Source organism: Diadema antillarum, unplaced genomic scaffold (assembly GCF_040938485.1).
Source record: "Diadema antillarum isolate AM-2024a unplaced genomic scaffold, OU_Dant_1.0 seq00000002_RagTag, whole genome shotgun sequence".
In the NCBI taxonomy this organism is placed as follows: Eukaryota; Metazoa; Echinodermata; class Echinoidea; order Diadematoida; family Diadematidae; genus Diadema; species Diadema antillarum.
The window spans coordinates 109,880-134,235 of record NW_027271124.1 but is presented as its reverse complement, the minus strand read 5'-3'; the positions used below and the strand labels follow the sequence as shown (position 1 = coordinate 134,235).

General features: G+C 36.3%; 1 protein-coding gene across 1 annotated transcript; it reads right to left on the bottom strand.

Annotated features, from left to right (window-relative positions):
* Positions 1 to 394: 394 nt before the first annotated feature.
* LOC139724861 (cathepsin Z-like) lies at positions 395 to 9,660 on the bottom strand. The gene is made up of 7 exons (XM_071635987.1): positions 9,434 to 9,660; positions 6,290 to 6,447; positions 4,716 to 4,895; positions 3,905 to 4,055; positions 2,509 to 2,584; positions 1,686 to 1,778; positions 395 to 535 (listed from the first exon to the last, which is right to left on the bottom strand). Exons 1-7 carry the CDS (start codon positions 9,562 to 9,564, stop codon positions 422 to 424), a joined length of 903 nt encoding a protein of 300 aa, XP_071492088.1. The 5' UTR covers positions 9,565 to 9,660; the 3' UTR covers positions 395 to 421.
* Positions 9,661 to 24,356: the final 14,696 nt, after the last annotated feature.

The window sequence follows — 24,356 nt, the reverse complement described above, 5'->3', positions numbered from 1 at the left end:
TGTAAAGATGTAGCATACGGTTACAAAGTACTGATTACAATGCATTCTATAATAAAACTAGGATGCCTTTTGATAGATAGCTGTGTATGCTCTTCATTTCCCGATTCCATAAAATACAATCGTTTTTTTTTTTAACTGAGAGCAATACTTTGCAAAGCTATTGCACTCGAAATTCATTTCAGTCATAAGTACCAAGCGTGTTACATATAGAACCCAAGCTGCCAAACGCGTTCTGAATCTTTTACTGTACTGCAATCTCCTTCACATACCCTGATGCGCACATAGCATGTAAAAAACAATGCTCAAATGTATTGATTTTTATTTTCTTGGTGCGCGTGTATATTATATCACGGCTGCAGAAGTGGGTGTGTTAATACTTTGCCGGGAGGTACTTTGTCCCCACTCTTCCATAGGAGTCCGTTCAAGGGAGGATGGGGTCTCCATAGCGACACTCCGACTCAATGTTGAGGTTGTACCAGTTTCCTTCGCCTCCTTTGTAGCGGCTTGTCACGATGCGGAACCAACCTTGCTCCCCCTGAAATGGGCAGTGCAATGTCATCAAGGATTAGTAACACCCTTTCAGGGCCACTATCTCAAACAGCTGCTGCTACTTCTACATGATAGTGATAACATTGATTTTGAATACACTGGGGTTAATAAGACATGACTAAACTAGGAATAGACTTTGGACTACAGTAGGAAGGTCCTCTCGCGTATGTACTTCAAGTACTTTTCTAGAAATAGGCAACAGATTGCAGTTTGTTCCTTTGATAAGTGTTATTATAAATACGCACATGGGAGCCCAAAATGTTGAAAACAAAATTTTTACGTACATGTGCCACGTACACACATAAATACACTGAAGGACTTATATACTTGTAGCACTATATTTTCTATAGTAAGCTCTAATAACTACAAAGTATTTTATGAATCCAATAATCTCATCTCTTTTTACGTTATGACATTTTTCCCCTTCCTCGGATCTACATAATTACCAGTATCATTTTCGAGTTGTCAAGACATATACCCGTTCATTGGTAGGTGCATACGCTATATACCGAGAGTATAATTAGCCTATGCGCCAGTGCCCTTCCATGAACACAGGACACAAAGCATACCATTCTTGCTCACATGATATAAAAGTATATTACATGTATATATATGTATATATATATATATATATATATATATATATATATATATACGTACATATATATATACATACACACATTATATGTAATGATATTAAAGATTATAAAGTTTTGGTACCTCAAAAGTTTCCCTGAGTTTCCTTGTCTTAGTTTGTGTTTCAGGTTAAAGTACCTTTCATATAACTAACACTGTGAGACTTACTCGCCCTAAAGTGCTCTCATGTCTGAGTAATCATGCAATAATGGTTTCGTACCAGAGCAGAGCGGGCTCTGAAAAATTCGAACGAGCCGTTAGTTTGACGCGACGCGGTACCGCGACAATCAATATACACGTATATTTTACGAAACCATTATTGCATGATTACTAAGACATGCAAGCACTTTGGGGCGAGTAAGTCTCACAGCGTTAGTTACATGAAAGGTTCATTAACCTGAAACACAAACTAAGACAAGGAAACTCAGGGAAACTTTTGAGGTAGCAAAACTTTATATTATCTTTAAGTGAAAGATAACATGATGCAAAAAGGTGCATACCCACGGTGTTCCCCACGAGTTTCTGACTATCCAGTATTCAATTCCTGTTGCGTTATCCACGCCCCATCCAGCCACAGACACGATGTGATTAGTCTGACCAGAAAGGGGGCGGGGCGGGGGAGATACAAAAGAAGACAGTCCGAGTTGAAATACAAAGAACATACATAGAACAACAGAGAGGATGACGCGCAACAATATTAAACTGCATTTATAACAATTTCTTAGGTAGTAATTAGTGTTACCAATGATTCACATGAAAATCTATTGAAAAAATGCAGGTATTCATGCAGGAGAATTTGCAACAAAATAACGCCATATCAATAATGGCAAGATTTTAGCAACCTGGATATCGTACATGCATGTGATATACAGTACTTCCTTATTAATAGGTCCATAACGCGTAACAGAATATGACGTGAGTAATATCAATAGTATCAGCCATGGTTAGATTTATAATAATGGGGCATAATATGCCGTTTCTACAGTGGTATATTGCATTAAGATGCTAATCAAAACTATACATGCGTAGAAAAATTGGTTTGCATTTGAACACTACACTTCGGGTAATTCAGTGAAATACAAATCAAAATTGCTGCGGTTTAAAATTCATTTCAACCACAACGCATACATCTGCCAAATACTAATAATCATTATCATTTCATTTTGCTATTTATCTTCTGTATGATACTTCATCACCTGTGTGTTGTTGTTTTTTCGGCTCTGATGGATTAAAAGAATGAAAGCGAAAATTGTTTATGGTAGAGAGATAATTAGAAACAAAAAAAAGAGAAAAAACGTTATATTAGGAAGAGGAATTGCTTACCAATGCTAACACTTTAAATTCGCTGAAGACACCGCCAGAATACTTCTCAAGTTTATTCGTTGCATCAATGCCACAGCTGAAGAAGAGAGGAAAGGAAAATTTATGGTTCATCTTGTATTCAGAAATTGAAAACGAGTTAATTGATTGAAACGAAACGAATAGAGGTAGCGTATATTATCCCTGTGAGATGGCGAATGATTCAATGAATCTGAACCATAAATTCTGATGACCCCTGCGCGGGCTAACTTTACTATCGCGGTTGTTTGTTTGTTTGTTTGTTTGTTTGTTTATTTATTTATTTATTTATTTATTTGTTTTTAATGACATGTCAACTTAACTTTTTAAAGATTGATTCCAGCCCTTTCCTCCTCCTTTCTCAAGTATCATAACTTAATGTTGTCTACCGAAATATTCTACATGATATTACTGTTTTCCGAAAAAAAACCCACTATCAAAGTATATTCTTCAAATTTCCTTTCATGAACTATTTTTCATTAGGTGTACTGTCTCTATATGCTCTGTATACTTTCATAGGTTAAATGAGCTCCAACAAACAAAAGGGCAGAAGTTTCATTAAGATCTGGCATAAAATACACACACACACACACAAAAAAAAAAATCAGGAAACAGAGATATTGATGACAAGCACATCAGACAAGGGGATGATGTCAATTCAAAACATTTGTCTTTGTTTTAACACATTTTGGCAAATAATTCAACAAGACAACCCCTACTTCCTTAAAAATTCCCGTTGCTATGTTACTATAATTCTAACAATAACTATTACAGCATATCAAATCATATAATGTGAAAGAATCAAAAGTGTTTGTTACACGCTTTTTTTTAAATGGAATATCAATCGAAGATACTACTGAAGCTTTCTGTTCTATACAAACCATCATTTCTTAATTGCTTGATAATATTTTCCTGGGAGACTTTCCAACCAAAAGAAAAAATCATCCGACAAGAACGGGATATAAATTAAGTAAGAATACGTGGCGTAGAAGCCAAAGATGGTCGATCCTTCCCTGTCCATACTAGTACTTTGTGTTATACGTCAATCGTGTGTATGTGTTATACATCAACTGCATTTGCCATGTGAACGTATGTTATGTTAATGTTATCATCATTTTCATTAGGCTGAATCGATAATAGCAATAATAGTAATAGTAGTAGTAGTAGTAGTAGTAATAATAATAATAATAATAATGAAATAATGATAATAATGATGATAACAATAACGAAATAATGATAATAATGATAATAAACAACAATGATAATAATGAAAATAACAATAATAATGATAATTAATAATAATAATTATAATAATAATAATAATAATAATAATAATAATAATGATAATAATAATAATAGTCCTAAACCGGCTTGATCTTACCTGATTGGTCCCTTGGCGTATATCTCCTTCATCATGGCGTCCCTGCCCTTCACGGAGCCGTAGTCAGCCACCTTGTACAAGGTGTAATTGGTCACCTGAGCGCACTGTCCAAAAGTCGTGCATGTTCCACACTGATTGAACTGGTCACATTCTGCGCAGTTGTGGATGGAAAAAAAAGGAAAGGGAAGAGTACAGGAGAAAAGCAGAGCTTATGACATGTTATTTCACATCATGCATTGTTATAATATGCCGGTCTATATGAAAAATTTGAAGACTATCCATAGTGGATTCGAAAGTTGCAATTTCACACTTGTTTTGTGTAACGCTTTATCTGCATTTTTTATATCGTTAACATGACAAAAAAAAAAATCAGAAGAAAAATTAACGACAGCTTCATTCGCCATTGTCTGGGACCGTTTGTTTGTTTGTTTGTTTGTTTGTTTGTTTGTTTGTTTGTTGTTCTTGTTTCTAGAAGCTGGCGCTAATATGAATTTTACATGAACAGCATGTTAAAGCTACTTATAACTTTAACTTGCCGTGATTTGATTTACTTAGGCCGCAACCACGCAGCAACCAATAGGATGTAAGTATTCGTGTTATTACCATGGTAACTGCAGAAAAGCAACTTTTAACCAATGCAAACCCCCTTTTAAATAAATGGGCAACCTGGAATTTGCCAATCCTCCTCAACTTATACTTAATTATTACAAATACAATTCGAGTTACACTGCATGTTTTTTTTTTTTTTGCATTATTTGTGAAGATTTATGAAAGTCAGAGAGGATAGCTGCTATTTACAGCCAATACGTACTCTGGTTCTTGGCCTGGTAATTGTTGCACGTCTCGTCAGGGATGCCGTGTCTGTGGGCGTACTCGTAGACGCCTACGTCGTCGCCTCCATCGCACGAACCCGCACCGGCGCAGTCGATCACGTGTTGGATAGAGAGGTAGGCTGAGGGCCAGGTTGCATTTCTCAGGATGTTGATGCGATCTTAAGAATGGATATGGTTTTGTTTGAACGTGTTTATTTCATAACAAAAATGAGAGAAGTAGGCAAAAGAAATATTAATCACGACAAAATTCTAACATAGACATCATATCAAGAGGAGTCGAATAAATTTATAAAGGTGTTGTTTGTAACAAATTCAACATAAATGGCTACCACGCCAGCAGAACGCTACAAACATACCAGCTCGCAGCTGGCAAAATTCTTCTGATATTCCTTTCCCAATTTCTAGCAAGTCATTCACTTGAAGGTTTAATGTTCAAAAACATGTACAATTTTCACATGAAGGGTGTCATTTTACCATCGGCTCTTTAAGCGACTCTCGAAATACTTCTCTTGTGTATTATTATTTTGGGCAAGGATCCTTCAACTGTCTTTCGGTACAGAGATTTTTTGTTTCGTTCTGTTCTTAATTAACCTAGACAGAACAGTCGATTCACAGTGATAATACAAGATACCCTGCGTAAAACCACTATCATGAAAAGCGATAAAAAAGTCATTCGGGTTCGTTTCACTCCACAGTCAGACAGTCAACGTTGTGCTCTATACGGTGTTGTAAGTCGCGTTATCTTTACTCGCTTGTATAAGATGATTGTAAGAGGTTCGAAGTTTAAACTTTGCTACTTAGAGGTAGAAATGTCTATCTCACTTTATCTCTTGTAATTGGACCTAACAAAACATTTTAATCTATTACTTTAAACAAACATGGAGGCAAGCCTCCTAATTGCCAATGCATCTGAAATGATACACGTATTGGCATGAAATGTAAGTCATTGGCATGTTGTGCAAACTTCAAGATGGATCCCTCTTGGTACAGGAAACGGTTTTGTTTGCTTCTTGCTGTTCTTGTTTCTAATTCACCATAATTTTCCTTGAATACTCTCACGCATATAAGAATCACAGTAATACTTAATGTTTCCTTCTTTTTTCTATAGAGTATACTTTCAAATAACCTTCTTGATTTGGAAAAGCATGTCACTTTCACGCAAAAACACAAAACGTTGGAAACGTTCCCGAAAAGGCTTTAAATCTGATATCGACGAAATGTCTATCATTCTCGTCGTCTAATTTTACTCAATATCTGTCAGAATCAACTTGGCTGAGATGTGGAATTGCACTCTAAATTTTTCGTTGTCTCTTTCTTCTGGTACCATGACATTTGCTCCTGCGACAATATTGTTCCCATGAAATATCTGCACGCTAAGCCAGACATAGATTTTACCCACAAAGGTAACCCTAACCCTGATCATCACATCAGACTAAACCTATGTAAAACCCTAGCACAACCCTATAACCCTAAGTCCGTGGGAAAAATAAAACCGGGGCAATTGTGGCAGGAACAAAATGTCGTGTCACCTTTTTTTGTATCCCGACCTTACCTGCAATGGCGCTGGTGCTACCCATGCCCCAGCAAGAGCCGCAGTACTGGGGGATGTGTTGGTTGCGGGTGGGGCTCACGTAGCTACGACCATTAATGTTTCGCCAGTCCCATGAGGCCGGAACACTGGCCACGTTCATGTGACCCCGAGGGTAGGTGCTAGAAACGACAATACATCGATTGATCATGATCATACTAACTGTCATTGTTATGTGCTGATAATGAAATATGCATTAATGACGATAATAATCATCATTAACCATCTTGTAACTCTAACTTTTAATAACTAATCAACTTGTATTAACTTTTTTTAAACTAAAAACCATCACAATAATTGTGATAACCATGATTATGTAAATGTACATCAAGATTCCAGTACACACAAACAAGCACTGATTTACTCAAAGAATGTTTCGATGCGCATGAATATAATACAAACACAAGAGAGTGCAGAATATTCATGACTATTGTATGATATGAGTTTTGAGTGCCGATTGACAAAATGAACCCGTATAGCTTCGTACAATGTGATTACGGTCTCTGGCACAGAAACTGTAAAAGCGAAACTGATGTTTATTTTCACGAGCTATGTATGCATTAATTTACACCTTGCCTACACTGCAAAAAGTCCGGTGTTAAATAGTGAACACCGAGCTGGTGTTAAATTTTCGGTGCTCATTTATGGTGTTAAATCAATACCTCCGGGTGTCATTTCCTAATTTTAAACTGTTTTTTGAAGAGTTTCTTAGTAACTGCACTTCTTGTTGATTTTTAATTTGAACAAGACGATCAAGAATTTTACATTAAAACACTAGATTTTTGAAAAAATGTGAAAATAGATTTACACCAAAGTAACACCAGCTGGTGTGGTCTCTTATTGAAGCTGGACGGGTGTTAAACCATTGATATTAACACCAACAAATATCAAATCAACACCATGTGGTGTCATTTTTTAATTAACACCAGTACAGTGTCAAAATAACACCATGTACAGTGTCAAATTAACACCACGAAGTGTCAGGTGAACACTTTTCAACACCCTCACAGTGCATTTTTAACACCTGTGGGTGTGGTCCTTTATTGAAGTTTGATCGGTGTTAGATGTAACACCCGTGGTGTTAAATCTAACACCGATGTTTTTACAGTGTAACTTTAGTAAGTGTCTTAGCGATGTCAATTCAGTACGGAGCCGGGTATGGCAGGAGCCATTGAGATAAAAATTATTCAGATTTAGTCATTCTACGGGACATATTGTACCCGTTCATTATTTAGCAACTAAATAGCAATTTAATTAAGCAAAACGTTACTTGAGTATTGTACGCGTACCTTTATGCAGTACACGCACTTTTATTTCGGTAATATCGTAAATTTGTATAAAGAGGTTAAGTTGTCACATTCGATATGCCGTAATTAACGAATGTGACAAATTTACCTCTTTAGCTCTGTCCCAACCAACCATACCGGCCCCACCCCTTTGAAGAAAATATGTAAGGAGGTTAGGACAGCAGCCAGTGTTTTCGTTTCATAAAAACAAGACAAATCCTAGACTCTTCCATAAATTCATCACATTTCATCCCTTTTTAGGAAGATATGCGCACTGGCTCGACTAAATACTGCTCTATATCAAATTCACCTTGAAAATGAGTGGATTTTATAATGCTTGAACAATATCAGCGTTTATACAGGTCAGTGATGGACAGTACGTACATGTACATAGTGTGTCACTTTGTTTTCAACAATTATTGCAGTTGACATGACTTGACGTAATGATTATTACGTCGAGTCACAGAATAACTTGTTTGTGCGAGGGAGATGTACGTTGCATTTCCTAATTAACTGGTCTAAGACAATTATACTTCACAGTTAAGATATTTTAACTTGACTTTCAGTTTTAAACCTCTTTCATAACTTCCATACGTATTCATATTACTGCACATTCTCTAATGTTGCGTGTATTCGATTAATGAAAGACGGGTGTCCTTCATCTGCATATACTAAATCACGTAATATACCGGGTGTCCCAAAAAAAAGCGGAACGGTGGTTTTTCAGTACCTTGTGTTCTAAAAGTGATACATTTTTTGACATCATTAGAAAGAGCATCTTCCGCAGAAGACAATGATACCAAAATCATTAAATTTGGTGCAGTACTTTTTACTCTACGCCAATTTCTATAAATGCCGTCATTTTCAAATTTCGCCGGATTTTTGCGACTTATGAGATAATAATTTGGGAGCGACACGCGATCCATACGGTGAATATTGTGTAAGCTCGGTGATCCATGTCAACAAAAGATACAGCTTTCACATTGGGCACGGGCCAGGAAAAAAACAGAGAGAGTGTGTGTGTGTGTGTGTGCGCGCGCCCAATATGAAATCGTTATCTTTTGTTGCATGGATCAAGGAGCTTACACAATTCACCGTATGGAACGCGTGTCGCGCCCAAATTATTATCTCATGAGTTGCAAAAAAATTGAAAATGACTGCTTTTACAGAAATTAGCGTAGAATAAAAAGTACTGAACCAAATTTAATGATTTTGACATCATGGTCTTCTGCGGAAGATGCTCTTTCTAATGATGTCAAAAATATATCACTTTTAGAACACAAGGTACTGAAAATCCACCGTTCCTCTTTTTTTTTCTGGGGGGGGGACACCCGATATATATATATATATATATATATATATATATATATAATCAATATATATATATATATATATATATATATATACCGGTATATATATATATATATATATACCGGTATATATATATATATATATATATATATATATATATATATATATATATAAATGTATACATATTGCATGTGCAGGCCTATATACTATTATGCATGATATACATGTCTATATATTATGTTGCTGACGTATCGCACGTAGGTCAACGACATCGGGTAATACTCGGACATCTGCTTGCTACGGCATTAACACTGTTCACCAGCCTGTCAAGTAAAACAACACACATACCTATACCCACAGTACAACAGTGACAATTATTGTAGAGGAGTTCTCTGTTAATAGCTGTAAGATTATGCAGTATAATGCAACGCGGGTATAGATGGATAGATAGATAGATAGATAGATAGATAGATAGATAGATAGATAGATAGATAGATGATTATGTACGTACCTGACGGATCTCACACCTATGAATGAGTTGGGAATATAGCATCCCGTCCTATCCCTGCTCTGCTGTGACGTGCAATAGGAAACGCAGAAAATTGAAAACATCACAAATCCAAGTAAGCAACGCGAATCCATTTTGCTGTCATGTAAGTTACAAATTTCCACGCGAAAGGAAAGGCCGCCGTTTGTCAGTCAGACGTATCAGAACGGTCTCTCGCAGTTCGTTATGAGCTTCCTTCATGCACCTTTCGTGCGATCAATGAGTTTCTCGCAGTAGAGTGTAGAGTTCTGTGGCTGTGATAATCGGCTATCTTTTCGCCGTGTACTACTAGTCGCTGTCATGTGATGCAAACAAAGATCTCGTAGTCTCAATTCTGACGTAACTAGGTATTCTTTTGTTCGTCGGGTTTCACTCGATTCGGTGGTTACAAGCACAAAGGAAGGGCAATAATAAAGCAGATACAAGGATGTGTACAAGGACAGAATACTCGCTGAACTAATCGAACCCGTTCACTGTCAAAGCCCATTAATTTCCTTTCGAGAGTTTTTAAAGGGCGCATCTGGGTGTGGACAGTGTAATTAAAGGGAAGATAAACCCTAAGAGCAATGTGGATTGAGTGAAAGCAGCAACATTAGTAGAACACATTAGTGAAAGTTTGAAGAAAATCGGACAATCGATGCAAAAGTTATGAATTTTTAAAGTTTTGGTGTTGGAACTGCTGGACGAGGAGACTACTAGAGGTTATGACGTATGAGTGGACAACAATACCAAGAAAATATAAAGAAAATTCTTCAAAAATCCATTTTTCATGAAAATTACAAATTCCATCAGCTTGATGTTGACATATGTTAAGGGTAGCAATTATTCCCCCTGCTTTCTGAAAGAGGTTGGTCCATTGCTCTTTCATAATTCTAGAAAAGTGAATTTTTGTTGAATTTCTGTTATATTTTCTTTGTATTGTTGTCCACTCATACGTCATATCCTCTGGTAGTCTCCTCATCCAGCGGTTCCAACACCAAAACTTTAAAAATTCATAACTTTTGCATCGATTGTCCTATTTTCCTCAAACTTTCACTGATGTGTTCTACTAATGTTGCTTTTTTCACTCAATCCACATTGCTTTTTGGGTTTACCTTCCCTTTAAGGAATGGTAATAGCTAGCGTGTAGCGTGTTATGGTTACAGCGCTAAAAAAAATTAACTAGAAAGTTTGGGATGATTACGTCGGTTTGGAATGATAAGGGCGTTAAGTTGCCACAAAACCCATAGTGTTCAAGACAACTTAACGCCCTTCTCATTCTCAACTTGTGATTGACTACACGCATTTGCTGTATTACGTTTTGAAATATCAAACAATAAATTGGTGTAAAAAGTCATGTTGCAGTTCACCTTTTTTTTTTGGGGGGGGGGGGGAGGAGCGGAGGGTCATTATGAAAAATAAATTAGAGAGTTTCCCTATAAAGCACGCCGGTTCACTGACTAAACCTTCAACCATAGAAACGCACTCTATACAGTGAGCTTGAGCATGGGTCAATAAGTTTGGGTAAAAATCAGTGATGAGTTGGCGTTCTTGTCTTGTTTGTTTGTTAATCTATTTATGTGTATGTATGTTTGTTTATTCGAAGGCTTCTGCTCGGTCAGTTTCTTTTTCCCCTCCCCCTTACTTTGCTCTCTCCCACGCTCTGGCTTCCTCACTCCAAAATTAAATCGCCCCACGGAAGTTGCAGCAGTAAAGCTTCTCTTTGTTTCAATTTGTAAGGAGTGTGATTTGATATCATACTAGTTTGGCAATGATATTTTAACACTATGTATTATCACAAGGCATTGCTTCGGGATGAGGACATTTTAGTAAACTTAAAAGACTGTATCCGTTGAGCCCCAACAGCTTGTTACTCATTAATGGATCAAAATTTATCACAGCAGTGTATAGGGTCTACTGTAATATCGAGTGTATCCGCACAAAATCTTTTTGTTTCTTCTTCTTCTTGTTCTTCTGGCTTCTTCTTCATTATTGACAAAAAACAACAACAGACGTCATAGTGCAACTTAACAATCAGCTGAGTGAACTCATCAGTACTCACAGTTACACGTTAATGTCTTCTATAGATAGCCCAGTTGTAGATATACGTACCCAACAGGTTAAAATTATAGGTCTATCAAACGCACCCAATCTCTCATAATCTACTGCGTCATTATTATGCAAATGTAAATGGGTATTATTGATAGATTTATGAAAAGACATGGCTATTGCATACACATCTGCACTTGTTCTAGGTATTCATTGCATCATTGTTGATATGTACAAAATGGTTGCAAATACAAAAACATACGCACGAAGACACACCCACACACACACACACACACACTTACACACACACACACACACACACACACACACACACTTTTGTTCCACATTTATCGCAATAAAAAAAAAATGGTCGATCACACTATTTCAGGGATAATTGTTCTTTAGATTTCACATTTCTAAATCACTTTCTGTAAAAATCCTTATTTCCCTCGGCAATGATCACACGATTCTTTTAGAACAAACCGACTCCTAAATACAGAGAAACAACTGAGCTGATGTTATCAATTGACACTGTTGTTATATTTCCAGAAATTACAGAACAGAGACTGAAAAATTGCACATTTATTTCTCATTTTATCCTTACAAAATGATATCAGAACCTACCAAGTTGCCTACCTTACGAATCAGGAGATTATGAATTCGTAAGAGATAGCGTTGATCAGTATACTTAGCTCCCCGGAAGGAAGAAAAGATTGGTTGAATTCATTCATGGTTTCCTTCAGTTCATTTACCCACTATCCCGCATGACATGGGAAAAATCAAAAGAAAATGATGGGTTGTCTTTAAAGGGATGGTACAGTAGTGGTGGAGATGAGAATTGGGCTTTTAACTTTTTTGCGAGATACCAAGAAAACACTTATGATATAGTACGGATCATACCATTTCAAGAGGAATTCAAAGTTTATTTGCTGAAAAATCGGGTTTGGAATGACTGAAACATCCAAAAACAAATTCAAACAAACCGATCGCAATAAAGCGTGGGTCCCATACTTTATCAGAATCGCTCTTTTTTGGATATCTCAGCCATTTCAAAACCAATTTTCATCAAATAAACGTTAAATTCCTCGTAGAATTACAAGCTCTTTCATATTTCATAAGAGGTTTCTCATTATCTCACCAAAAATGTTAGAAACCTGAACTTAGGTCTCAACCAATACTCACCGGCGTACGATCCCTTTAATTGCGCAGATAACTAGAACCACAAGAGAGAAAATATAGAATAATTGCACACTAATGTATAACCTCTTCTTGTCTCTATAAAGTTTTTGTTAGCTCTTTTTGTCTCTGTTAATTTTTTTCAAGTTTTGCCAATGACAAAATAGTAGACATTGTTAGTTTTAGTAATACATAATCATCGTATAAACGTGGTAATAATATGTGTTCATGCTTGATAAGTAATGATATAAATTGATGAACTTGTAATGAAATAGCTCCATTTTCCTTATACCAAACACTGCCGCTTTCAGATGCGTCCATTTCAGCATATTGAATATCTACGACAACAATTAAGCGTCATTTAAATATCGTAACTTGAACTATCAAAACTGAGGTATCGCAAGCTTCCGCTTATAAGATGGCGATCTAGATCCTGTATTTGTTCCTAATGATTATAATTATTGAATAATCAATGATTTTCCAATTCTTCGTGTATTACTATAATTTACGCATATTATTGTATTATTTGTGTAATTTTGTCAAATAAATAATTACTTTGGAAAAAAAGTAACGTTACATTTGCTTTGTGGTATACCTCTAAATGCAGAAATCAAATCATATCATATCAAATCAAATCAAAATCAAAATCTCTTGGCGTTTCAACTGGCTGACGCCGTGATCAACATCTGGCGGAGCTAGGAGAAGTCAAGGAGAGGATGCGCATATTCACATACCGTGCATACACGAGACAATCATCAGCACTGATATGTGTGTAGTGCAGATTGTATGCAGCTTATTAGAGTATTCTACGGAGTTTGGTTAGGGGTCATCGTCATTCCGCCGCCTTCTCCGCTGTCAGACTGCGAGCTGTCGGAATCCTCGCTGCCGGAAGACGAAGCGCTGCGTCCATGTCGGCGAGGAAGTCGTCTACGTAATGCATCAGGACGTCGCCCTGTTCCCCGTCGGGAAGACCGTGAGGGATAGTTGGGGTAGCTGCAAGCTTGTTTTGTAGACAAAACAAGAAGCTCTGTCAAAGTCTACTCACACAATAGTATTAATCTCAAGCGTTATACGCCTATTACTAGTATATAATTCAACATCGCATCCAAATCAACGTTATCAAGCGGGAAGCGCGGGACGTTTTGAAAGGTTCGGAGAGAGGGGAGGGGGATGGCTCTTGCGGGCCAATGGGAGGGGAGGGGGCAGGTTGTTGTTATTATTGTTGTTGTTGTTGTTGTTGTTGTTGTCGTTATTGTTGTTGTTGATATTATTGTTGTCGTCGTCATCGTCGTCGTTATTGTGTTTCACGTCATTTGCCGCCATATTTTTTTGATATTTTCGTCTAGCCTACTTTAGAATTGAATGTTCGACGTTCAACTGGAATTTTTTTTCCTTCATCTATTCTATATCATTTCCAAGGGAATATACAAATATTTTACAGAAATTGAATTCGTAGATTACATCAAAATACATCATAGACGATAAGTTTACAAAATATTTTAAGTGTTGAGTATGACATATATAAGGAAATGCAAGAAATGGGGAGGATTCCTAAAAGGCAGTGCCTGTAGTGTGCATTTCCCCACACGCAATATAGCACAAGCTATAATATGATTGATAAATTGTTATTCAGTAAACAAAAAAGCGGAATTACAAAATAAATGAAACTAAGATATGGAAACCTAACTGAACCCGAAACGAACACCCTGGACAAATCCCTATACTAAGTCGCTGTCATACAGGAAGAGCAAGTTTTTTTTCTTTCTCCGTCTCTGCTTTTATTCATGTAAAAACAGAGACGGAGAGAAATATTCATCATCTTCATTAGGGCAGTTATTCTCTTTCACATAATTATCATGAATACAACTTACAATGCTCGCTGTCGATTCCACAAATCATCAATCCAGGCGTGTTGTAATTCTTCGACATGCACACGTAGTCGATTAGCTCGCAGTAATCGCGAAGGGTCCGACCGCCCTCATCATCGACGTAGCAGGTCATTCGAGAGAGGGCGCTATAGGCATCTTGTTTCATCTTCACGCTCGCGTTCACAGAGTACATCTCCGCAAGGTAAATCAGGTAGTCGTCGGTGCACTCGACAGCTGTGTACTCGAAGCATAAATCGCTTTCTTCCACAGTCTTCAAGAAGTATCTTATCATTTGGGCGAGACCATCCTTTGACGTCTGGGCATTGGCTGAGGAAAATAAAAGAAAATAACATCATCAACAAAGAATGAAACATTTTTTTTTGGAATAAAGATGTCCACCATTTTACTAATATTTAGTATTGGTTGAGGTATGAGAATTCAGCTATAAACTTTGTGAGAGATACTTGGAAACCTCTTTATGAAATGTTAAAGAGCATACAACTCTGATGAAAATTCGTTTTGAAATGGCTAAGATATCCAAAAACAATGAAAACAAAGCGCTACAAGCCTTAATTTCAATTTCACTCTCACTTTCAATTTATTTTCATATTTCTCGATGAAAAAATACATCAAATATAAGAAAAATTAAATGAAGTACATGATATCAAGCTGGAGACATACATAAAATATTGCAAATATATAAAACATATAGTGGTCGATCTATGAAGTTTGGAATCTGTGAATGAATGCTACAGAAATATGAAGGAACCTACTTAAAAGCGAGCTTGTTAAGCGTAGGTCCCAGTTAAAATCGAGTTAAAGATTAAGGTGGGGAGCACGGGTACAATAATGACCGAAACATAGAGGGAAAAAAAGTACAATTACACAGTTGTATAACAAATTCTTCTCTAATGCAGATTTGGGGTCGGATAAGCCACATGCTGTAGGCGGATGAACCATTGTCGTTCTGGCAATAATAAGAATATCACTCAATAGTAACAATGATACGGTTTAGAAAGTATTCGAAATTTATACATTGCGTGTATTAAGGAGGGAACACAATAAAAGATGGGTCCCACTTTTCATTAGTTTTGGTTAATTTTCCCAAAATAAAGTTTGAATTCCTCTTAGAATTATATGCTCTTTTACATTTCACAAGATGTTTCTCATTGCCTAAAAAAGTAATTATCAAAAACAATGGAAACCTGAAGTCCCATCTCAACTGACACTGTACCATTCCTTTAAGGTGGTCGTTAGACGTACATTCCTGTAGGAAGCATTGAGATATTGTCATCTTTCATCGAACACTGATGAATGAATTATGGAAAATTTGTACATCATATCATTTAGAGCACAATGAAAAAAAAATAGCGATGCGATTTTCCGATGTTATTTTCATTGTTCATAACGGAAAGACTTTTAAAAAATAGTGTCAAAAGGCAAATCAGGGGCAAATAATCTATATACATTACACATGCACAATTAACATGATCGTGATTATCGTGATACCCACTAAACACGCATATAAGTTTGGAAAATGATGAAGAATATCATGAGCAGTGAATGGCGAAACTATGAGAACTGGTTTTGCTTGTAAAGAATGTGTAAGTAAGCATTCTTAAACAATGTATATGGGTGAGAATTTTGAACGATGTACAATTGCCCATTTTCGCACCTCATGACATTCTTTCCCTTAGAACACGCCAGGATGATCTAAGAAACCAGATTTTTTCATGTCATCTCAAAGATTAGTAAATTTCCTTTCAGGAAATATATGGTTTGGTTGACTTTTGCCTGATATTTTTCATTTGACAAGGACTTAAAGCGTAAAAATACGGTAAAAACGCTATTTTCACAATAATTTTTGTTTTTCAAAGTAATGATGTGCATATTTAAGCATACGTGGCATCTAATATCTGACCATGTTCTGGATCTGACATATCATGGGTATGAACCACAACATTATAAGAACTATATGAGCACGTATAAAATCACAGAGAACAATTGAAATATCAAAGTCCTAAACAGGCGAACGTCCGTGGTGCTTTTATTTCTATCGCTGCTGCAAATTCTACTTTGTTGTCCCAACTGTAATGTATACGAAAATTTGGTGTTCCACCTAATGAACATATCCTGCAAAAATTGTACGTCTGCTGGCTGTACATGGGACGCAATATTCTTTTATGCAAAATTATACTCAGTTTTCGTCACGGACGTGCTTCCGCTATTTTCGAATAAAGATCGTATCCCATTAAACGCTATTGGTGATATTGTTCTGAGTCGTAATCAACTAAGATCTAGCCACACGATAATATGTTTGTTTTGAGTTTCTGTCCATCCTTTGTCAAATAGGAACCGAAATTATATTTTTAGACGAACCTCCGAGAAAAAAAGAACGTCCGTAATGATTAAAACGTTTTCGAGTGGGACACCATCTTGCTTTGATGACGAAGGTGCATTTTACCTTTGGCTCTCTAGCCGAGGAGCTGTATGTTATTTTTGGAGCGGACTGAGGCTTGTCCGCAGTTTTTGGACCATGCAATTCACGGAAAGCCAAGCAAATAATTAATATTTTCTCTGAAAATTCACCTCCTGATCCCCCTCTGAGCAATAAATATGTTGTAAGGATGTCAAATGTCTTATAATTTGCATTGACAATACCTTTTCAAATTTTTGACAGAGTTAGGAAGGCTAGGTACTCTCTGCCGATTAGTTATCCTTCCGGGAACATGACCTTATCAGTAGAACGAACGTCCGTGACGTATGCAATCCCTTCGATAGGGATAACTTGTCCCAAAAGTGTCCTGTATTCTTTAAAACTTTTAGCTCCAATAGTCACAAATAAAGTTTTACAAAGTAAACAATGAGTTTAGGGCAGTAGTTTCAGAATTTTTAAGGCGTTATGTGATCATGATGAAGAAACAGTTGAAAATTTACTCACAATTTTACGCTTGTTTTCCCTCTAATTATACCAAAACAGCTAAACACTGAAAACAAAGTTAAAGGAAAATGGAATTTTGCGTTATCTGTAATTTCTGTGCATTTAAATTTCTTTCTAATCAGGATCTGGAGACAATTTGTACTGTTACAGGTTCTGAAAATTTCGCTCACGGACGTTCTGTCCGAGAAAGGAAATTGCTGATAATTACAAATATATCACTGCACATAAAGTTAATGTTAGTTGAAAATATTACCAAATCACCTAGCCGCTCATACCCAAAAGTAAATAATGTTCAGCACTCAATTTACTTGTAATAACAAAAGGAAAACGTTTTGGTCACGGATGTTCGTTGGTAGAATAAGTCAATGGATTACATAGTAGGAGAAAGAGGATCAGTGCCACTTTTTAGTGACAGGTGCGCCAAGTGTTTATCTTTTGAGTATGGTAGCTGCCGTCTCAAACAGAACACATCCAGTTTTGGCCCCCATAACGGACGTTCGCTGTAATTGTCATGATATTAAATGCCTTAATTCATTCTTATTTTTCTCTTCATGACGATTTTTCTCTCATTCCCTCAATAGCCTGGACATGCTGCGACCAAACAGAAAACAGAAACAAAACAAAACAAAATAAAATAAATCCGAAAAGTGCTACGTAATCACATGCAGGATAATGACGGAAGAAGTCTGTAATGGGCATGTGTTGAATGAAAAATAGAAAAGTTTCAAAAGGACGTGTAAGCAGTTGAATAAAAATGACTGAGAAACAGAGAAGGGATCGAGCTGCTCCAACACACAGAGAAAAGAATTGCCAGTGCACTCCCGTCGTACCAAATTCCTCTGGAGAAGTTTTTGTTTGTTTGTTTACGTTTTTTATTCATCGAAATGCCGTCACAAGCGAACAAAAATAATGCAGTTTACAATTGTCGGATGAAAACAAACAAATCATCCGCTTATCATCACATGGTGTTGTTTTATACTCATCAATGAAAAGCAATGATCATTTGTAATTCTTTCCAAGATTTTTTTTTTTCATTTTACATTTAAGAGACAGAGAGATCGTCAATTTGTGTGTGTTTTTGTGCTTACTTTGAAAACACATGTTAAAAAAAGTAATGATCAAGAATAGGTTTAAGGTTACACTTTGATACGTTCGCTCTTCCTAAGATTCGTTACTCCGATGTCCAAAGGTTTGTTATTCCGAAAATGAAAAAAAAAATTTGTAGTTAATTAAGGAGGTTTGTTATTAAAAATTTTCTTATTCCGAAAGTTTGTTAGTTCGAAAAATAAATATTAATGATCATTATCTTTAGGTCCGTTCTTCTAAAAGTGGAAAGGGCCTGATATTCGTTTAGGTGAAAACGGTTATTATGAGGTTTTGAAATTTGAAGGATTGTAGTTGTTAACTTGTTTCTCCACATTTGGATAAGCGAACATGATTTTTCATGTTCCGATTAATAAACCTTTCGATTAACCTTCGGAGATTCCTATCATTTACCGAATAAGAAAGCTTCATAATAATACGAACTCTATCAATTTTCGTATTGACAAACTGTATGAATAACGAGCCTCCGAAATGACGCGCTACAACATGTTTGTTATAACGAACCATATTGTATAATATCGAAGTCACAAACATCCATCCATGTAATTTGGACTTTACTGTGTCTTGTTATGACGAAACTTCGCAGTATCGAACCTATTGTCATTTCTGACTAATATAATAATAAAATTTCTCCTCGGTAACTGTGTGTAACACAAGGAGCAAACATAGAGGGATTTCTTCCCAACATATTCGTTTGTCCTCCCCAGCTAAACAACGTATTTCTATAACGGAGCACATTTCTGTTGTCTTTCTACGTTAATTCTTTGTCATAATTTTAGCTGTGACCATGTTCGTTATAAGCAAATTTTGCATTGTAGACTTTAGATAACAAATTTAGGACCTGAATCTTTACTTCATGATAAACAAATTTTGATAAATATATTCGTTCTTAAGGATGGACTACGTCACTGAGATTACACGTACGTTTGTACGTTCATTTACGAGAGATGGAAAAATTGTTTTCTTTGATTCCTCAGTATGAGAAGATAAACAAGCTTATGTAATTGAGAATTGGTAATATCTGTTCAGGATTTTGCAGAGGAGTTTGTTCTCGACATGAAATTGCTGTTTGTTGTAAGTAGAATGCGTTTCCAACTCAGGAGAGCTGCATCTTGTTTGTTCCGAACGTCCGTGAGCTACATGCGAACCTCCGTGATGAAAACTATGCTATGTTCGTTGGGTTATAGAGACTGCCTAGATCAGATACATCTTAAAAAGGTATGTTATTATTTGGGAGTGGGGATTGAAGTATGGGATAGTAAAATAAGAGGTCAAAATATTGAGTTTCTGTAAAATGCGCGTAAAGTGGAGAAAGTGTTTAGCGGAAGAGCAATATTTCAACAGAAACGACGAATTTAGTTAAATCATCAGTTGTCTATATACCATTACGTACAGGTTAAGAGTACAAGCTTAATATTCTGCAAGCACGTACACATGTCCCTTAAGATATTTTGTTAGGATTTTGAACTGAATCAGATCTTTGCAAACTATGTTAAATGGTATTCAAATGTATGTACTGTACTATTCCTCACGGACGTTCGCTGCTCTGGACATGGTAAACTTCAGCGGTGAATAAAAACTTGTTCCTCTGGGCAAATCCTAGTATAATTGGGTTCATATTAAAGCTTGAGTTATACTCTTTCAGGTAAGATGAATAATTTGGAGAATTTCCTACTTTTTAAATTTTGCCTTGTTTTGGCTCAATTGTACATCGTTCAAAATTCTGACCCATATACACTTTGGCTTATATCCTTGACTCTGCCTTTGATTATGACTTTGGACTTATAAATTGGGGGGGGGGGGATACAGTATGATGCAGTATGATTCAGATGTCTACGCAGTTTGATAACATTCTAAACTTTTTGCCGGAAAGAACCTTTCAAAATCTAATAGCTTGCAAGTGTGAAGGTCTCTTCGAGAAGACACACAAAGTAAATACACTGTAGATATTTTTTACAAAAGAGTTGGAATATTTGGACCTCAATCAGTAAATAGATCCAACCTTGATATGAAATATGAAAAAATATGAAAAATAATCTCTGAATCCACAATGTATCCATTAGTTCGTCGCTACTATAAAAAATTGTTATAACTATTATAATGTAGGATTATTCAGTCTAATTTAGTTTCTATTCAAATTTGAATCAAACTTAACCACTTTTAAAAGATACGAAACTAAGAAAAGATACCTTTAAAAGTAATGGGTAAAAAGTGATATAAAACAAAGTATCGGAACGACATAGTAGGTACCAAACGAAAGTTTGATTCGTAGCAGGGTAAAAAACATAATCAACGAAACGGAAATACTGATTTTACGTAAATGGGAAAGGATACAGGAACACATACTTACCTAACTATGAATACGTCGTGTAATGACAAAGAAAAGAACCAGAAAAGTTACAAAGTGGGGAAGTCAGAGATAGGAATAAAATCAGTTGAGTGGAGAGGGCAATTAATGAAACCATCAGCATGAGTTATGGAATTTGCCTTTTCATACATAGTTAAGTATTAGTGACAATTTATTTTCTTTAATCAATGTTAATACTGATTTGGTTTCATGCTTTCTAGACTCTCTCCTTTCTTTATTGCTATATTTGAACTATTCAACGAGAATTTACTATTTCCACCTACCTCCGTTCACAAACAGAATACTGCATAGCAGCAAGCTCCCAAATATGGTGGTAAACTTCATCTAGGAGGATGGAAGACAGAGACAAAAAAAAAATATGAGAGACGTTCATACTCATGATTTCTTACACGCATATATATAATAAAATCATGCATCACCTATAATAATCCTATGTTGTTACATATTCCTTCTTAGAGCAGTATGACTGCATTATGGCATATTACTACCATGGCTACATTCGACATTATGATTACATATACGCAATAGTTTTAACTTGTGTATTAAGGCAGATTAAACTTATGATAGTATAGAAACTTATCAACGGTAACTTACCATGCCTCGGTTTAAGCCAGCAGGAACAAGGGGGCGAGAATGAATATCAATCTCTTGTACTTGTCAAGAAAGAACGTTTATGCAATGGTTTTGCTGCTGGTGCATTTGTTTCTTATATAGGGATGATCATTGGCATCAAAAGAGGCTTTTTTGAAATCTAAAACTAAATCCCTTTTGGCGATATGTAACGATGGCAAGCGCGTGTGGCTGAGCGCTATAGGGATTATGAGGATAAGCCGTCGACATGTTTCCTTGTGTCATAAATTGATTAGTTGGACAAGGAGGAATGATGGAAAAGTGCAGGTGGTACGTGGCACCAGAGTCCAATCTTTCATCTAAAATAGGGCGTTCCCCTTCCATATTTCATCTTGACATTATTTTGATTGTCTGTTGTGATGGCGTTCGTTGACTCTGCGAACAAGCTGGCATACAGTATAATTATATAAATGTGCTTTGGCATATACTAGTATGAAACATACGGTAATTTGGCCTCTTTTTAGGACGAATGAATCTTGTGGGTACATTCAGCCTTTCACTAGTCGTGCATCGACTTTTTCATGAACGCAAAAATGAGATTACAAGTAATAAGTATTTCATATAAACGTCAAATGTAATGTAAGGGTTACCTGTCGAAGGTGTAGAAATCAAAGAGCACACCGCGATTGCAACATTTGATGTTTTACAACAACAGTACGTTAATGTACAAAATTAGTATTGATTCATTACAAACATTAGGAATTAATTGTATGAACATTTAAAAGAGCCTATTTTAAAAAAATGATAACACGTGTCCGTTTTCAATTTGAATGTCTAGTATTGAGGAAGATATGCTCAATCTAGCTAGTTATGTCGCAGAAGAAAATATGTTTCCGACTTTTCCGTGTGTGTAACAGTGGTCTTGCATCAAGAACACAACGAAGAAAGGAAAGTCGTTATAAATCTTTCGAGAAAGCTTCGACACGTTTAACTTGTTGCATGCATAGCACTTAATTCTTATGACTGAAACTTCTTGGCCTTCTCTTGTTGCTCTTGTTTTTGGGCTTGTATGTAAAATAACAAAAAAAAAATAATGCAAGAACATTTTTTTTTTGAATTCTTGTTTTGATTGGTTGAGGTTTTGATAGAAACAAAAATCAATGTTCATTTAAAATGTTGCTCATATTGGGAAGGAAAATTGACTTTTAATATTTTGTCACAAATGTTGTTCAATAAGGCAACGTGCGCAAAGACATCTTTCATGTTCGTTCTAGCTTCATTATGATGAAAGGAAAGCAAAAAAAGAGAAAAAAACAAAAGGAAATAGGGTGGACAAGACAAGAGAATGGGCAAAATACGATTAGTCAAAATCCATAGTGCTTGCGTGACATATCAATGAATTATGCCAGCAAATACAAGTACGGCTTAAAGTGCGATTTACCCCGTTAGTATTTTTCAATTTCAAATCTAAAGGGATTTACAGTGAAACCATGCGTCTGTACTGTCACGCCTATAATCCAGCTCACACCACGGCTGTTCTGCCATCATCAACCTGGATTATTTTGACAACGAGATCGTGTGTGGGGGGGGGGGGGGGGTGACCTAACCCTTTCCCCTCTTCCTCCCCTCCTATAAAACAGTCTCCAACCGAAAAACAGATCCCCAAACATAGTCTTCTGTTTAAAGAAAAACAGGCCAACAAACCTAAATAACAGAAAAAAACATGTCAGACGTAAGCCTATGTGACAAGTTTAAGCAGGGAAAAAATCACGAAAGTGGGGGTGGAGGGGCTTGAATATCGCATGACTATTACAACTTTACGGTGACAACTCACCTTGTAAAAAAAAAACAAAAACAAAAACAAACAAACAGCATGAATGCAGTCGTGAATGGATTTTATTTCATTTTATTTTCCTGTTCCATACCAATTGTGGAGTTTCAGATGATACTTTGAGACATGCTGTTCTTCTCAGAGCTACTGACAACCAGGGAGGTGGGAACTCCCAACTCCCTGTGATAGAATATCTCAAGAAAAATAAAATAAGCAAAACGTTAAAGCCTGCGAGCCTTTCAGAGTTCAAATGATAGCCGAATTTCCATATGACTATCTTCATTACTGACCTGCATCATCATGTGCATGAAAATATTATTGGGTATCAATACAGTGAAAATCCGAAAGTTCCTCGGGGCTCATTTCAGTTCAAGCGGTACAGTTGGGGGAAAAAAAGAAACATTTGAATCTTTTATTTTACGGTACGCCACTTTTTTCAAAAGCAAACATTTAAAGAAACACAAATATCACAGTATCACGACAAATTCATGCAACCACTTACCATTTACTGTACAGTTATAGCTCCGGCATGTCTCCCTAGAGAAATCTCTGGTATATTATTCCCTATATATTGCCTGGGAATCAAGTAAACGCTCCCCCATGTGACGCAAGGGCTTTATAATGGTGTGTGATTCCATTGTTTCGACAGAAATGAGATGTCATACAAACAAACAAACAAACAAATAAACAGAGAGAACATAAACAATATAATTCAAATAGCCCTCACCTGGCATCGAGAGAATTTATGTACCAGGTGGTCGGTGCTGAAAAAAATCTGGTGTAATCAATGGTAATCGCATGAGTTAGAAGCTTTTGATTTATGTGGGGAAGAAGGAGACTTCTAAATAGAACTCTCAATTATTTGCGACAAGAAATCTAGGACAGATATACACTTTTACTAACAGTTTGACGAATGGGAATATACGCCCTACCAGCAATACTTCTCTGCAGATTCCTCATATTTCACATGCATATTATTTCTTTTATTTGTTGCATTCGAC

Excerpts from the sequence above, each read along its gene's own strand:
- LOC139724861 (XM_071635987.1), bottom strand. The coding sequence starts at position 9,564 with ATGGATTCGCGTTGCTTACTTGGATTTGTGATGTTTTCAATTTTCTGC. Across the intron at positions 2,585-3,904 it reads TACGCCAAGGGACCAATCAG|CTGTGGCATTGATGCAACGA; the intron begins GTAAGATCAAGC and ends TCTCTTCTTCAG. Across the intron at positions 1,779-2,508 it reads AATTTAAAGTGTTAGCATTG|ACTAATCACATCGTGTCTGT; the intron begins GTAAGCAATTCC and ends CTTTCTGGTCAG.